Source organism: Chlorocebus sabaeus, chromosome 16, assembly GCF_047675955.1.
Source record: "Chlorocebus sabaeus isolate Y175 chromosome 16, mChlSab1.0.hap1, whole genome shotgun sequence".
Classification (NCBI taxonomy): Eukaryota; Metazoa; Chordata; class Mammalia; order Primates; family Cercopithecidae; genus Chlorocebus; species Chlorocebus sabaeus.
In genome coordinates this window covers 64934257-64950630 of record NC_132919.1, presented here as the reverse complement: position 1 = coordinate 64950630, position 16374 = coordinate 64934257, and the positions used below count along the sequence as shown (strand labels likewise).

The following is a 16374-nucleotide window of genomic DNA, read 5'->3' as shown; positions in this document are numbered from 1 at the left end:
CCTGTTCTAGAGAAATAAAGATCACTTCACACAGGTATTTACTGAGCATTCACTGTTTTGTAGCTAATGCACCACATGTGCAATGTTAAAGTATAAATCATAAGCCAGAATCTTCCACAGTGAGATTTCCTTAGTGCATACAGGAAGGATTGAGGTTATGCTCCATCCTATATAAATTAGAATCATGGCAAATGATAAATGTTCTGAAATAATTTTTTTTTTCCTTTGGCTTGTGTGTGTTTTTTTTTGTTTTGTTTTGTTTTGTTTTTAGAAATCTTGGTTGCAATTTACTCACAGAACTGAGCTTTGGAACATTTCAGGCCTGGCACGGAATGCAGTTTTTATACAAGTTGTAAGTGAAATAGAAGATAAATACATGTAAACAACTATTTATGTATAAAAACTCATACAATTATTGGTTAGCTCTGTATAAGCACATTATGAACTCTGAAAAGTATGTCTTAAGATCCATTCATTTTTCTCAAATGGGGAAACTAAGATACAAAGAGGCCAAGAGACATACATAGCTTATATATGATCTGCTCTGCTTGTCCTAGTTCTGACCTATGCATGGGCAAGAAAAGGCTTCAGAGAAGTGACCCTCAACTTAGTCTTGTTGCTGGCCTGTAATCCCAGAACTTTGGGAGCCAAGGCAGGCAGATCACCTGAGGTCAGGAATTCAACACCAGCCTGGCCAACATAGTGAAACCCTGTAACTACTAAAAATACAAGAAAATTAGCCGGGTGTGATGGTGCAGTTTTTTGCTCCCTGGAGGACTTTGTGTTAAGCTTCCTTCCTTGCAGCTAAATGTTGCAGACATTTAAGCAGTTAGAAACTCTGCATATGAGCAGGAATCAAAGTTAAATCCAAAGTGTTGGGCCGGGCGTGGCAGTTCACACCTGTAATCCCAGTACCTTGGGAGGCCGAGGTGGGAGGATCACTTGAGGTCAGGAGTTTGAGACCAGCCTGGCCAACATGGCAAAACCCCGTCTCTACTAAAAGTACAAAAATTAGCAGGTCGTGGTGGCAGGCGCCTGTGATCCCAGCTATCGGGAGTCCGAGGCACAAGAATGACTTGAACCTGGGAGGTGAAAGTTGCAGTGAGCCGAGATTGTGCCACTGCACTCCAACCTCCCCACCAGGCTGGTCTTGAACTCCGGTGATCTCAGGTGATCTGCCCACCTCAGCCTCCCAAAGTGCTGGGGTTACAGGTGTGAGCCACCATGTCTGACCAAGATGCTTTTCATGTTAAGCTATCGTGCAAAAAAATTTTTTTTGTAGAGAAAATACATCACTTTCTCTTAATCCCGTATACGTTCTTGACTACTCTTCTACCATAAGGGCAGAAATTCTATGATTTCTCTGTAGAACATACCCAGCAAATCAGAGTGGGTATATTCAATGGCCTGAAGGGGACTTTAGACTCAAGGTGAAGATTCTCCTCGACATCTGACTTTAGAAAAGACTTTCCACCTCTCTTGTGGTTCAGAAATCTAGTTTCACACGGTTCATTTTGAGGTAGAGGGAGGCATTCAGGTTGTGTCTGAACTAGAGCAGCAGTTTCTGCAGATGCTCCTCTCTGTCCTCATTAATTTGCTGATGCCTAACTTAGGAAAAGGACACTGAGGGTCTGTTTCTCTTTTGCCCTCACACCAGAGAACAGGCTCATTAGGTCCCTCCACCAACAGGTTTAGGGAGCATCAATACAAACGTCTTAAACTTGCCACCTTTACTAAGCACTTTATAACACTGGGAGTCCCTCATAAGAATCTGGTGGCCAGGAGCGGTGGCTCATGCCTGTAATTCCAGCACTTTGGAAGGCTGAGGTGGGTGGATCACCTGAGGTCAGGGGTTCAAGACCAGCCTGACCAACATGGTGAAACCCTGTCTCTACTAAAAATACAAACATTAGCTGTGCATGTTGTTGGGCACCTGTAATCCTAGCTACTCAGGAGGCTGAGGCAGGAGAATCACTTGAAACCAGGAGGCAGAGGTTGCAGTAGCCGAGATCGCACTATTGCACTGCAGCCTGGGCGACAGAGTGAGACTCTGTCTCAAAGCGTCATCATCACCATCATCACCACCATCATCATCACCACCTAGCCAGCTTCACTACAATCATGTAGGAAACGCCAGGAAAACACTGGAATCACGGTTGATAAAAATTAATGAATTCACTCAAAAACATTCACTGAGTGCCATGTCCGTTTGTGCCAGGTACTCTACTAAGCGCCGGGGGTAAAAACTCCATCTCAAAGACACACCAAGATGGGGACTTTGTCCCCAAGGGACTTTCATTCCTCAAGGAGGAAGCGGATGCGGATGGGAAAACATACGAGAGCCATGTGGGGATCTGTACAGCAGGGTGACCAGGAGAGGACAAAGCAGGAATGGGTGGTGGGTAAGAAAGACTTGAGGAGACACTAACTTGCTTATCTCCAGTTTGTGTTCATCTTAACAGAAAAGGGCATTTGCTTCATGGTGATGAAAAAATCAGAGCCAGCTGATACTGGAAATTAATACTCATTTCATATAAACAGAATAGAGCTGAGCCCTTCAAACTAAGTCACAGTTACTTTCAGAGATTGGCACAAGGGACTCCACACACCAAGTGTGTTAGGGGCTGGGCTCCTTTGTTTGGGTCAAATCTTTCTGGTAAACAAAGCTACACTGCAGAGTCATGTTTGGTACATGTGACCTATAGGCCCATTGCATTTCTTTCCAAAGGCAAGTTGCCAAGGGAAGGTGCCAGTAATTTTATGACACCATTTTGTGGTGTTTGTAAGTTGAAACAATATATTTCCTGGCATTACCTAAGTTTGTAAAAAACAAACAACAAAAAGAGGCCCCAGCTGTGGTTGCTGGATGATGAATTGAATAGAGCCTAAGCTTCAGGGCTTCTCACTTGCACAGGCCCTTCCAAGGTCCTGGGAGGGCCCCTGGAAATTTTTGTATTCATACTTTTTTTTAAATGTTTTTACTAGATAAGGTTCAGGCCCCACAAAATCCTGAAATCATCCCTGGGTTCCAATAGTTGCAGCATAGTAAATCTCTTGAATAAAGCCTCTATGTTATTGACAAATACTGACTGGCCAGGTTAGCAGTGTGATAGGGTCAGTCCATTTGGAATCTGAAATCCATCTCAAAGACAAACCAAGAGCTTATTAGTGGACTTAACTGGGTTCTGCTGGCCCAAGCGCAGTAAAGCCAAACACCCATATCGAGGTTTTGCATTGGGGAAAGGAGGACATTTATTTGCAGGGCATCCAAGCAAGAAGGACCAGGCAGCTAACTATCAAAGTCCCCCCTGAATGGGGGCAGTAATCTTATCTCTTACAGATGAAATGATGGATGAAATGGTTTATGGAAAAGCAGCAATGGTTGATAATCCTAAATGTTAAGTAAGTTTATATTTTTTCCCTGACTTTAAAGTGCTTCTTCATTCCCATACACAGATCCAGACTGATGGCTTATTTTTTAAAATTCTCTTAGTCACTTCATTGGTTCTAACAATAATTTTAGAAACTGGATGACTTTGCAGTGTAGAAAGGCTATACTTTATTCCGATAGAGCACACTCACATATTGGCTTGTCTGTGGCGCATCAATATCATGCCAAGAATGTAAGCCCTAAGAGAGAATAAGAGCAAAATCCAGGCTTTATCCCTATTGCATTATTTATCCCACTATTAGAATATTAGTGAGGTAGGTGTGGCCACCCTGTGATGGCAAATTGAGCTTCGTTCACAAACATGCCTTGTTGTGCCCCCCGTCTAGTGACATCAGCTTCCTTTACACAGCGGTAGATGCACAGAAGTGTGCGCAGTTGAGGGTATTGTCATCATGCTTTGGTATGTATTGGAACCCTGGCAGCTGCTTCTCGGATTCAGAGAGGCAAAACATTAAAGATGAAAAGAACAACTGGGGTCTGTCCTTGGGGTGATTTAGGGTGGCTGTTTAAATTTGTAATGGTTGAAAAGTCTTGAGATTGTCACACGTAGCAACTCTTATACTTTTCTTCTCAGCTGCAGCTTATTCTTCTCACCTGTGTAACAAGCTGTCTTCTCTTCTCACAGAAGCTTAGCATTTCTTCCTCTGCCCCATAGCAGTTTTTCAGTACTTACATTTACTAGGTCCTGTTTAGGTTGTAGGCACCTAAGTACTTATACAAGTGAGATAACATGTCCAAAGTTCTTAGAACAGTGCTTGCCATATGGTAAATGCTCCATATGTGTTACCTCCTATGATATCTCACTTTCATTTTTCCAACAACTCTTGCGATGCGGTTATTATTATCATTTCTATTTTGCAGATGAGGAAGTTGAAACTCAGAGACGCTAGGTGATTTGCTTAGGTTCACATGACTAATAAATGGCAGAACCACTTACAAGCTTTGCAAGTAATTTTCGATGCAGCTCTTAGTTCCCCTGTAATAGGAGCTGAATGATGACAGTTTGGCTTTGTGTGCATTGTATCTTACTTTCGAACTTGAATAGGACTTTTAGAGCAGTGAGCTCCGTTTCCCTCTGAGAATCCCATGCTTCCGGAGCTCCTGGCAGTACCAGCTCTGGGCATCCCCAGGGTTCATGCTCACTGGTCAGTGCTGGTGTGACATGATGTCTGAGCACCGGCACTGTGTCCAGCGCACTGCTAGGCGCTATACACATGCTCTTTCATTGCTTCCTCAAACTGCCTTGTGCTGTAAATGCTACCCAGAAAGGCTCATGTTCATTACTCAAGTCACTTCAGCAGAAAGTGACAGAGCCAGAATTCCAACCCAGGTCTGCAGATTCCAAGTCCGTTGCTTCTTCTGTTGTTCCTCATTGCCAGGGAGTCTTCTTCAAGGTTATTCTCAGGACTTTGATTAAGATATAGGCTCACAGCTCGGCATGGTGGCTCATGCCTGTAATCCCAGCACTTTGGGAGGCTGAGGTGGGTGGATCACTTGAGCTCAGGAGTTCGAGACCAGCCTGGCCAACATGGTAAAACCCCGTCTCTACTAAAAATAGAAAAACTAACCGGGCATGGGGACAGGCAACTATAATCCCAGCTACTCTGAAGGCTGAGGCAGGAGAATCACTTGAATCCAGGAGGTGGAGGTGGCAGTGAGCCAAGATCACACCATTGCACTCCAGCCTGGGCAACAGAGTGAGACTTCGTCTAAAAAAAAAAAAAGCTCACCATTTCAGATTCTCTAGACTTTACTCCTGAGAAAGGGTTTACGTGATGCAGTTCGAGGTCTTGTATTGACCAGCTTGGTGTGGGGACATGTGTTTTCATGACTCATGAACCTATGTAGATGAGTAAAGAGGTTACTTTCTCCCCAAGTACATCACACATATTGGATGAGGGTCTAGGTCATCTGCTTATTTCTTTGACTACCTTCCTCCATGGAATCAGTTTTCCCTGACTGCCTTGGGATTCTAGAATAGATCATTTTGGAGTTTGTCATTTAAATTTGGTTTCATGGCCACTTTGGACATTTTTTCAGCTAAAGCTGTTAGGATTTCAGTACATTTAAGACAGTGATGACATGCTCCAGTCCTTTCATCTCTGTCTCCTGAGTTAATAGAAAGGAAACGTAGCCCATCTATCTGGACCTAAACAGATGAATTTGGAGAAAAAAATAAAAAATAAAAAACAGGCAAGAAATGTTCCCTTATTTTGTGAGCTACCTTTATTCTGTCCCATTGTTCTACAGCAAAAGGCTTGTACAAAAATATTTCAGTTTTCCTCATCTAATAAGGCATATTTTAAAAAATTATTTAGAGCAATACTTCTTAAACTTTGACTCTGAGACTGTCTTTGAGACCAAAAAAAGCTTGCCAAATTTTACTCCCATAAAGATACCAAAAAGGCGATGGACTGGGAGTCAGTGCACCTTAGTTTAATGTGTAAAATGAAAGACTTGAGCCGGAAATGGAAATGATCATCTACTGTGAATCTAAAAACAGTTAAGGCCAGGCGCTGTGGCTCACGCCGGTAATCCCAGCATTTTAGGAGGCCAAGATGGGTGGATTTCTTGAGCCCCAGGAGTTCAAGATCAGCCTGGGCAACAAAGTGAGACCCCGATCTCTACTAAAAGACTTTTTAAAAGTGGAAACATAAATATAAATAAATAAAAACATTCATATCATTTGGTTTGTGGAAAAGAGTTGCTGTAGAGTCCTCAAACTTCAGCCGTTGAGCCAGTTCCCACTCAGCCTCTCCACGGCCCAGGCACCACCTTAGTCAAGAAAAGAATGCCTGAGAACAGGAGAAATAGAGGAGCATATCGAGTGGCCCTATATTTTTATTTCATCAGGGACAAATGCAAACATCCTAATGTCAGTTGGAGAAGAGCTTCCTAGTTCAGAGGTAATGCTGAGCTTAAGGCTATGGATGAGCTGTCAAGAAAGATGGAAGGTTGGAGAGTGAGATAATTTTGGTGGAAAGATAACAAACTTGGCTAAGTTGTTTTGGCTACATATTGCTTTGTAGTCATTATTATTATTATTTTTTAATAGAAACAGGGTCTCACTATGTTATTCAGGCTAGTCTCAAACTCCTGGGCTCAAGCTATCCTTCTACTTCGGCCTCCCAAATTGCTGAGATTACAGGCTTGAGTTGCTGTGCCCAGCCTACATTCATTTTTAATAGCTGAGAGGAAAGTGGACAGAGGAAGATAGAGAAAGAGGGGGTAGCCGACTTGCACAAAGCCCACCAGTGGTCTTACAGGTTTTCATGCCAAAAAAAAGTACGAAGGGTATTTAAAGCCCTAGTTTGAGAATCCATACTTAACCAGTCATGTGGCATTCACATTCTTTCTTTCTCTTTGTAACATCATCTTATTGAATATTAGTGTTACAGAACAAGTTAATGGCACTGAAAAACCATCTGGAATAGGAAGAGGAGGGGGATCACAAGGCAGGACGACTGTGTGGCTCCCGGCCTCGCCACTGACTCACTCTGACCATGATCAAGGGAGAGTGAGTCTTCACTCCTCTTTTTTCCATCTGCCAGCATGTTTGTTCTTCTGGCACCTGGTGTTCTATACGATACAACATGCTTCTTTGTGTTAAATTGAGACATGATCCACATACCATCAATGCAGTATTATAAAGTGGACAGTTCAGGGGTGGTTAGTATATTCACAAGGTTGTATGGCAAACAACCACCATTATCTAACCCCAGAACATTTTCATCATCCCAAAAAGAAACATGGTACCCATTAGCCGTCACTCCCCATTGCTGTCTTCCCTCAGGTCCAGGTAAGTACTAATCTACTTTGAGTCCCTGTGGATTTGCCTATTCTAGATCTTTCATATAAATGAATCATGCAGTATGTGGTCTTCTGTGTCTGGTTTCTTTTCACAAAACATGTTGTTTCTAAGGTCCTCCCATGCTGCAGCGTGTATCATTCCTTTGCAAGGCTGAGTGATACTCCATTGCATGAAGCCATCACTGTATCAGTTCATCCATTCATCACTTAGTGGACATTTGGGTTGTTTCTACTTTATTCTGGCATTTATGAATAATGCTGCTGTGGACATGCATGTACTCGTTTTTGTGTGGACATGTTTTTAATTCTAGGGTGCATCCCTAGCAGAATTGCTAGATCATAGGGCAACTCTTACGTTTAACTTTTTGAGGACTTGTCAAACTGTTTTCCACAGTGGCTGCTCAATTTTACACTTCCACCTGCAACGTTTGAGGGTTTCAATTTCTCCATGTCTTTGTCAACACTGTCATTTTCTATCTCTTCAAATTATAGCCATCCCAGTGAGTGTAAAGTAGTATCTAGTATCTCGCTGTGGTTTTTGATGGATATTTCCCTAATGATTTAAGACATTGAACATTTTTTATGTGCATATGGGCCATTTATATATCTTCTTTGAAGAAATATTCAAATCCTCTCCCTGTTTGTCTTTTGATTGAATTACAAGAATTCGGTATATCTTCGGGACACTCTGGATATTAGACCTTAACAGATAATTTGCCTGTATTTTCTCTCATCCTGTGAGTTCTGTGACTTTCTTGACAGTGTCCTTTGATGCACAAAAGTTTTTAATTTTCACAAAATCTAATTTATCTAGTTTTCTTTTGGTTGTTGGTACTTTTGGTGTCATGTTTGTGTATAAAATGTTTTATTCTTCTTTAAGAAGGTTCAGGGTTTGGTTTTAAATCAGGCTGTGTACCTTTCATCAGTCTGACATTCCTTTCACCATGTCAGGCTGCCTTCGGCTAGTAATAGTTCATTAAATTCAAAAGACAAAATTGTTTTAAAAGAAAAAAAAATCAGTTCGGAGAAGAAAAAACTGTTGTCTAATTTAGGGTCATGAGATTTACTCCCATGTTTTCGTCTAAGAGTCTTATCATTTTGGCTCTTACATTTAGGTATTTGACATATTTTGCATTAATTTTTATAATCGTGTGAGGTGTAGGGGGTCTACCTTCATTATTTTGCCACATAGATGTTCAGTTGTTCCACCACCATTTTAAAAAAAAAATTATCCACATTGAATTGTTTTAGCACCCTTGTCAAAAATCAGTTTGCCATAAATGTGAGGGTTTATTTCTGGGTTGTCAATTCTATTCTGTTGATTTATTTGTCTGTCCACATTCCAGTATCACACTGTGATTGCTGTAGATTTGATCTGGGTTTTGAAATTGGGACATTTGAGTCTTCCCACTTTGTTATTTTGCAAGATTATTTTGCTATTTTGGGTGCCTTAAATTGCCATAGAATTTTAGAACTAGCATGTCACTTTCTGGAAAGAAGCCAGCTGGGATTTTGATAAGAATTGTACTGACAATAGCAAAGACATGTAATCAACCTAAATGCCCAACCTAAATGTTATGTTATTCCTATTCCAATACTTTGCAATATATGCAGCTTTTTAGAAAGAGGATGTGTTAGCAGGGTGCAGTGGTTCACACCTGTAATACCAGCACTTTGGGAGGCCGAGGCAGGCGGATGGCCTGAGGTCAGGAGTTAGAGACCAGCCTGGCCAACATGGTGAAACCCTGTGTCTACTAAAAGTACAAAAATTAGCGGGTCTGGTGGTGGGTGCCCATAATCCCAGCTACTCGGGAGGCTGAGGCAGGAGAATCGCTTGAACCTGGGAGGTGGAGGTTGCAGTAAGCCGAGGTCACGCCACTGCACTCAAGCCTGGGCGATAGAGCGAGACTCCAATGGAGACGGGGTTTCAGCATGTTGATCAGGCTGGTCTCGAACTCTTGACCTCAGATGATCTGCTTGCTTCAGCCTCCCAAAGTGCTGGGATTATAGGTGTGAGTCACCATGCCTGGCCAATAAATGAAAACTTTAAGTAAAAAAAAAAAATTGTAGTGAAACCATAGATCAGTTTGGAGAATTGCGGTATTATTATCTGATCCATGAATACAGAATACTCTGTTGAAATTTGGTTTGCCAGATTTTGTCAAGCATTTTTCCATCTATATTCGTAAGAAATACTGGTCTGTAATTTTTTTTGTGTGATGTCTTTAGTTTAGATACCAGGGTAATATCACCCTCATAGAATAAGTTAGGAAATGTTCTCTCCTCATCTATATTTTGAAAGACTTTATGAAAGATCCACGTTAATTCTTCTTTAAGTATTTGGTAGATTCACCAGTGAAGCTGCCTGCTGGTCTTCAGCTTTTCTTTGTGGAAGGTTTTTTGATTACTACCTCAATCTCTTTACTTGACGTAGGTCTGTCTATTCAGATTTTCTGTTTTTTCTCAAGTCAGTTTCAGTAGTTTATATCTTTATGGTAATGTGTCTATTTCATCCAGATTATCTAATTATTAGCATATATTCTATATATATATAAAATCCTTTTTATTCATATTATAATCCTTGTTATGTCTCTAAGAACAATAGTAATGTTCCCTCTTTCATTCCTAATTTTAATATTTGGTCTTCTGTATTTGTGCAGTGCAGTGGCTCACGCCTGTCATCCTAGCACTTTGGGAGGCTGTGGTGGGAGGATTGCTTCAGCCCAGGAGTTCAAGGCCAGCCAGGGCAACATACTGAGACCTCATCTTTACAAAAAAATTTAAAAATTAGCTGAACGTGGTGGCACACGCCTGTAGTCACAGCTACTCAGGTGGCTAAGGCAGGAGGATCACTTGAGGCCGTGAGGTCGGGGCTGCAGTGAGCCATGATTGTGCCACTGCACTCCAGCCTGGGAAACAGAGTGAAACCCTGTCTTGAAAAATGAAAAATAAAAAAACAAAATGTTTGTGGCCAGATGCAGTGATGTGTACCTATAATCCCAGTACTTTGGAAGGCCAAGGAAGGAGGATTGCTTGAGACCAGGAGTTCGAGACCAGCCTGGGCAACATAGTGAGACCCTATCTCTAAAACTTTTTTTACAATTAGCCGAGTGGTGGTGCGCACCTGTGGTCTCAGCTACATCTTAATTTTATAACATTGTAGTTCAGATTAATACCAACTTTGTTTCAATAGTATATAAAAACTTTGCTTCTCTAAGGCTCCACTCTCACCCCCTCCTTTATCCTGTTATTGTCACACATTACATCTTTATATTCTTTATATTCATCAACTAGATTTATAATTATTGCATTGTGTAAGTGTCTTTTTCTTAGTGTTTTTCTTTATTTTGGGACAGAGTCTCGCTCTGTTGCCCAGGCTGGAGTGCAGTGGCACAGTCTTGACCCGCTGCAACCTCTGCCTCCCAGGTTCAAGCGATTCTAGTGCCTCAGCCTCCTGAGTAGCTGGGACTGCAGGCACACACCACCATGCCTGGCTAATTTTTGTTTTTTCAGTAGAGACAGGATTTCACCATGTTTCCCAGGCTGGTCTCAAACTCTTGACCTCAAGTGATCCTCCAGCCTCAGCCTCCCAAAGTGCTGGGATTACAGGCTGAGCCACTGTGCCCGGCCAGTGCTTTTTATTTCTTTTTCACGTTAGTACTTCTTATAGGGCAGGTCTTTTGGCAACAAAGTCTCTCACTTTTTATTTATCTAGAGTATCTTAATTTCTCTTCCATTTCAAAGGTAGTTTTGCCAGCTATAGAATTATTGGTTGACAGTTTCTTCAGCACTTCGAATATGCCATTTCATTGCCTTTTGTCCTCCACTGTTGTGTGTGGTTGTTTTGTTTTGTTGTCAGACAGGGTCTTCCTCTGTTACCCAGGCTGGAGTGCAGTGGTGCAGCCACTCACCGCTTCCACCTCCCAGCTTCCACCTCCCAGGCTCAAGCAATCCTGTCACCTCAGCCTCCTGGGTAGCTGGGACTACAGGCATGCGCCACCACGGCCAGCTTTTTAAAAATTTTTTGTAGAGACAAGGTTTTACTATATTGCCTGTGCTGGTATCCAACTCCTGACTTCAAGCAATTCTTGAACCTCAAACCTCCCAAAGTACTGGGATTACAGGTGTGAGCAACCATGCCCAGCACCTCCATTGTTTTTGAAGAGAAATCAGCTATTAATCTTACTGAGGATCCCTTGTATGTGATGAGTTGCTTTTCTCTTGCTGCTTTCAAGATATTCTGTCTTTGGCTTCTGTCAGTTTGATTATAGTATGTTTAGATGTGGATCCCTGAGTTTTTCCTACTTGTACTTTCTTGAGCTTCTTGAATACGCAGATTGTCTTTCATACCGTTTGGGAAGTTTGGGGCCATTGTTTCTTCAAATGTTCTTTCTCCTTTTTTCTGTTTTTCTTCTCCTTTTGAGACTCTCATTATGTATATGTTAGTTAGCTTGATGCTGTGTTCCACAAACAGGTCTCTGAGATTCCATTCACTTTCTTTCATTTTTGTTTCTGTTCCTCAGAGTAAATAATCTAAATTGACCTTCAGGTTCCCAATTCTTTCTTGTGCCTGCTGTAACGTGCCATTGAGAACCTCTGGTAGTTTTCCATCTCAGTTACCATACTTTCCAACTCTAGAATTTCTATTCGGCTTCTTTTTATGGTTTCTGTCTCTTCATTGATATTCTCTATTTGATGAGACATTGCTTTCATACTTTGCTTTAGTTCTCTAGTCTACAGAACTGAATGGTTTCTCTTATCTCTTTGAACATATTTTAAATAGCTGAATTAAATCTTTCTCTAGGCCAGGCATGGTGGCTTGTGCCTATAATCCCGGCACTTTGGGAGGCTGAGGTTGAGGCCAGGAGTGCAAGACCAGCCTGGGCAACTGAGCAAGTCCCCACCTCTAGAAAAAAAAATTTTTTTCTGTCTAGTAAGTCTAACATCTGGTCTTTCTCAGGGACAATTTCTGCTTATTTCTCGCCCCCACCATGTGTATGGACCATACTTTGTTTTCTTGCATCTTTCATAAATTTTTGTGGAAAATTGAGTATTTTAAATAATATAATGTAGCAATTCTGAAAATCAGATCCATGCTCCCAGGATTTGGTGTTACTGCTGCTTGTGTTAGTAGTTGCTATTTATTTAGTGACTTTTCTGAACTTCTTCGGTAAAGTCTTGCGTTATATATCACGTGTGCCCACTGAAGTCTCTTCTTGGTTAGCTTACCGATCAGCTAATGATTAAATGGAGGTTTACTTAAATTCTTGAAACTGATAAGTGTAGTTTTTTCCAAGGGGCTCTGTGTACATGTTGGGGCATACCTTCAGTACTCAGCCAGACAGTTTACAGCCATGCCTTAGCTTTCACTTCTTGCTTTTGCAGAACCTCAAGATCAGCCAGGGGTGAGAGTTTATGAACTTAGTAGGTCTTCCCTGACCTGTCACTTACAGCATGGTTTTAAATCTCTAAAGGCTCACCAGGCACATGCCTGTATTCCCAGATCTCAGGAGGCAAAGGAAGAAGGATCCTTTGAGTCCAGGAATTCTGGGCTGTAGCATGCTATGCTGATTGAGTGTCCTCACTAAGTTCAGCATCAGTATGGTGACCTCCCGGGAACAGGAGACCACCGGGTTGCCTAAAAAGGGGTGTACCAGCCCCGTTTGGGAATGGAGCAGGTCGGAACTCCCATGCTGATCACTAGTGGGATCGTGCCTGTGAATAGCCACTGCTCTCCAGCCTGGGCAACACAGTGACTGAGAATGTGTCCCTTAAAAAAAAAGTCTAATTGACCATAGACTAATTAACTATTTAATCATGGGAAATGATTAGGGGAAAGACATAAAAAGAGAAACTGTAATTCTCTTTTTTTTGCTCTATCACGCAGGCTGGAGTGCAGTGGCTTGATCTCGGCTCACTGCAACTTCCGCCTCCCGGGTTCAGGCAATTCTCCTGCCTCAGCCTCCCGAACAGCTGGAACTACAGGCAAGCGTGGCGGTGAACTGCTAATGAGAAATTGTAATTCTCATAGAAGTCCTCCCAGAGGAGTAGAAGAAGGCTGAAAGGCATTTCTGTATTTAGTCTTCTCAACATTAAGGCTGGGCCCAGTGGCTCACACCAGCACTTTGGGAGGCCAAGGCAGGTGGATCACTTGAGATCAGGAGTTCAAGACCAGCCTGGCCAACATGGTGAAACTCCCATCTCTACTAAAAACACAAAAATTAGCCAGGCGTGGTGGTGCGTGCCTATGGTCCCAGCTGTTTGGGAGACTGAGGAAGGAGGATTACCTGAGCTTGGGAAGTGGAGGTTGCAGTGAGCCAAGATCATGCCACTGCACTCCAGCCTGGTCAATGCAGCGAGACCCTGTTTGGGTGGGGAGGGGAGGGGAGAGGAGAAAGGAAGGAAAGAAAATAGAGAGAAAGAATTAAGGAGGAGGGAAGGAAAAAGAGAGAAGGAAAAAGACAGAATGAAGAACGAAAATAAAAATTAGAATAAAAGTAAGGTTAAAGTAAACCCTTTTCTCATACAGATTAAACACATGAGTTCAAATCACAGCTTTGCTGCTTAATAGCTGGGTGACCTAGGACAAGTTATATAACCTCTCTGTGCCTCAGTTTCCTCATTTAAAAATAGGGCAATAATAATGTCTACCACATAAGGTTATCGTGAGGAGTACATGTGAAATGCTGAATCCCAAATACCTGGCAACCCAGTAGATACTCACCGTAATAATTATTATCTGTATAATTTCTGCAGAAGTACAGTGATGATTCTTTGGTTAACCTAAAGGCAGATTTTCTATTTCTTCCTGTTTCTTTTCTTTTTCTTGTTCACTTTAAAGAATTGAACAGAAAATCAATTCCAGCATTTTGGAATAATAATTTGCATCAAAATCAATGTATTCATTTTATTGACATATAAACAAAATGTCATTTGTTTATTCAATAAACATTTGTTAAATGCCTAATACATTTCAGACATCATGCCAGGCACAGGGATGACAGGGCATGGTGGTGGGCACCTGTTATCTCAACTACTCGGGAGGCTGAGGCAGGAGAATTACTTGAAGCCGGGAGGTGGAGATTGCAGTAAGCCGAGATTGCGCCACTGCACTCCAGCCTGAGCGACATAGTGAGACTCCGTATCAAAAAAAAAAAAAAAAAAGTGGTCTCTGCCCTCAAGGAGCTCATAGTCCGGGAGACTGACAATGCAATGTAAGAAAGGCTGTGATATCATAAAAGAAGAAAGTGGGAGTAGAGTTTTGACCAATTCCTCCTGTTAGATTTATTCCTTTTTCTTTGGCTATAAAGCAAAAGAATTGGTCCTATGTTTTTTTAACTGTGCAAATTAAACCATAAATTTTAAAAACTTTATAAAGATAAAAGACAAGCAGCCAGCTGCAGTGACTCACACCTGTAATCCTAACAGTTTGGGAGGCTGAGGCAGGTAGATCACCTGAGGTCAGGAGTTCAAACCAGGCTGGCCAATATGGTGAAACCCCGTCTCTATTAAAAATACAGAAATTAGCTGGGCATGGTGGCAGCGCCTATAATCCCAGCTACTCGGAAGGCTGAGGCAGGACAGGAGAATCGCTTGAACCTCGGAGGCGGAGGTTGCAGCGAGCTGAGATGGAACCATTGCACTCCAGCCTGGGCAACAAGAGCTTGACTCCATCCCAAAAAAAAAAAAAAAAAAAAAGATGAACAACTTGAATTATGGAGGACACTAGAAATACTGTTTCCTACACAGTCAGGGCTTCCTACTAACATAGTCACTTGTAGGTTTTTTGACCTGAAAAGTTCCGTGGCATATTTTTTCTTTGCTATCCACTTTTTTTTTCCTTGTAGTTCTTCCCCTCGTTCTCTCCTCTACTTCTAGAGACCTGGGTAGTTCCCTGAGGAATAGTGCTTTACAGAGTCTAATGGTGATTTATTAGGTGTAAACAGAAAACATTTTTTTCTTTTTTACCTACAAGTTCTATAGCAAAAAATGAATATAAACTTTTCATGCAGTTTCTTTCACATTGAAAATTCAGGTTATTTTAATTCCATTCCATTTTTCAGAATTCTCAATCGCAATCCTCTGACAACTGTTGAAGATCCGTATCTCTTTACATTGCCAGCATTAAAATATCTGTAAGTACTATAGTACTCTCATGAGTCATGAGATGATTTATGCTTTTTAAATTTTTATCAAAGCTTAAGTATTTTGCATTTAGGCTAAAATGTCATAATTATTGGCAAAGAAAAAAATTAAAGAGGATGTATAATTGTTAAGCCAGCAAGGGAAGAGAACAGTGTTGAAGAACCCATATAGATTTGGAACATGTAGACACATGGAAGAATATTAATTTACCAACAAAGCAAAGGGGAAAAGGTGTTCATCATTCTAAAAATGAAAAAAAGAGTAAATAAAATGGTGAATGCAATTTGAAAATGAGAAGATAATGGTTAAAAAAGAAAAAAGTGTAAGTTCTGCTCTTGAATATCATGAATTTGATGATGCAAATCAACTTAAATTTCTTTAATAAGACCTCCCTGGAATTCTACAGCAAATAAACTCTTGAGCTGACTTGTTTTATAGAAAAACTAAAATTGAAGTAATCACATGTCCTTGAAATGCCTTTTTAAGTACAGAATTTTTTATTGGGGTTCATATCATGAATGTTTCGATTTTCTTCTTCAGAGACATGGGAAAAACGCAAGTTCCACTTGCAACACTTAAGAACATTCTCACGATGACTGTTGAACTGGAAAAACTGTAAGTTATTCTCTTCTTAGATTTATTTTCACTTAGCTGGTTCTTTAGGTTTGTTTTATTATTTTCTTATGTCAGGTTTATTGAGATGTAATTTTCATATACTAACATTCACCCTTTTTAAGGGTACAGTTTGATGAGTTTTGACAAATGTATAGTTACATAACCACCACCACATTCCCAATATAAAGTATTTCTGATGCCTCAAAAAGGCCCCTCGTGTCCCTTTGCAGTCAGTCCCCTCCTCCCACCATCAGCCCCTGTTAGTTACTAATCTGATTTCTGTTCCTATCCTTTTGCCTTTTCCAGAATGTCTTAGAAATGAAATCATACAGCATGTCACCTCTTGTGTTTGG

The 16374-nt window shown here is 41.3% G+C and overlaps 1 protein-coding gene across 9 annotated transcripts in view; it reads left to right on the top strand.

The window, feature by feature from the left end:
- The window catches only part of LOC103243271 (leucine-rich repeat-containing protein 37A), a 40919-nt gene that overhangs the window by 9547 nt on the left and 14998 nt on the right, over positions 1–16374 (top strand). For 5 of the 9 annotated variants that reach the window (XM_073005158.1, XM_073005156.1, XM_073005157.1 and 2 more), the window contains 2 exons: positions 15325–15396; positions 15947–16021. In XM_073005158.1, the coding sequence (XP_072861259.1) occupies positions 15325–15396; positions 15947–16021 (147 nt within the window). Of the gene's footprint in view, positions 1–271; positions 353–15324; positions 15397–15946; positions 16022–16374 lie in introns of all 9 variants that reach the window. The other 4 variants (XR_012088881.1, XM_073005152.1, XM_073005151.1 and 1 more) reach the window with 1 other exon arrangement.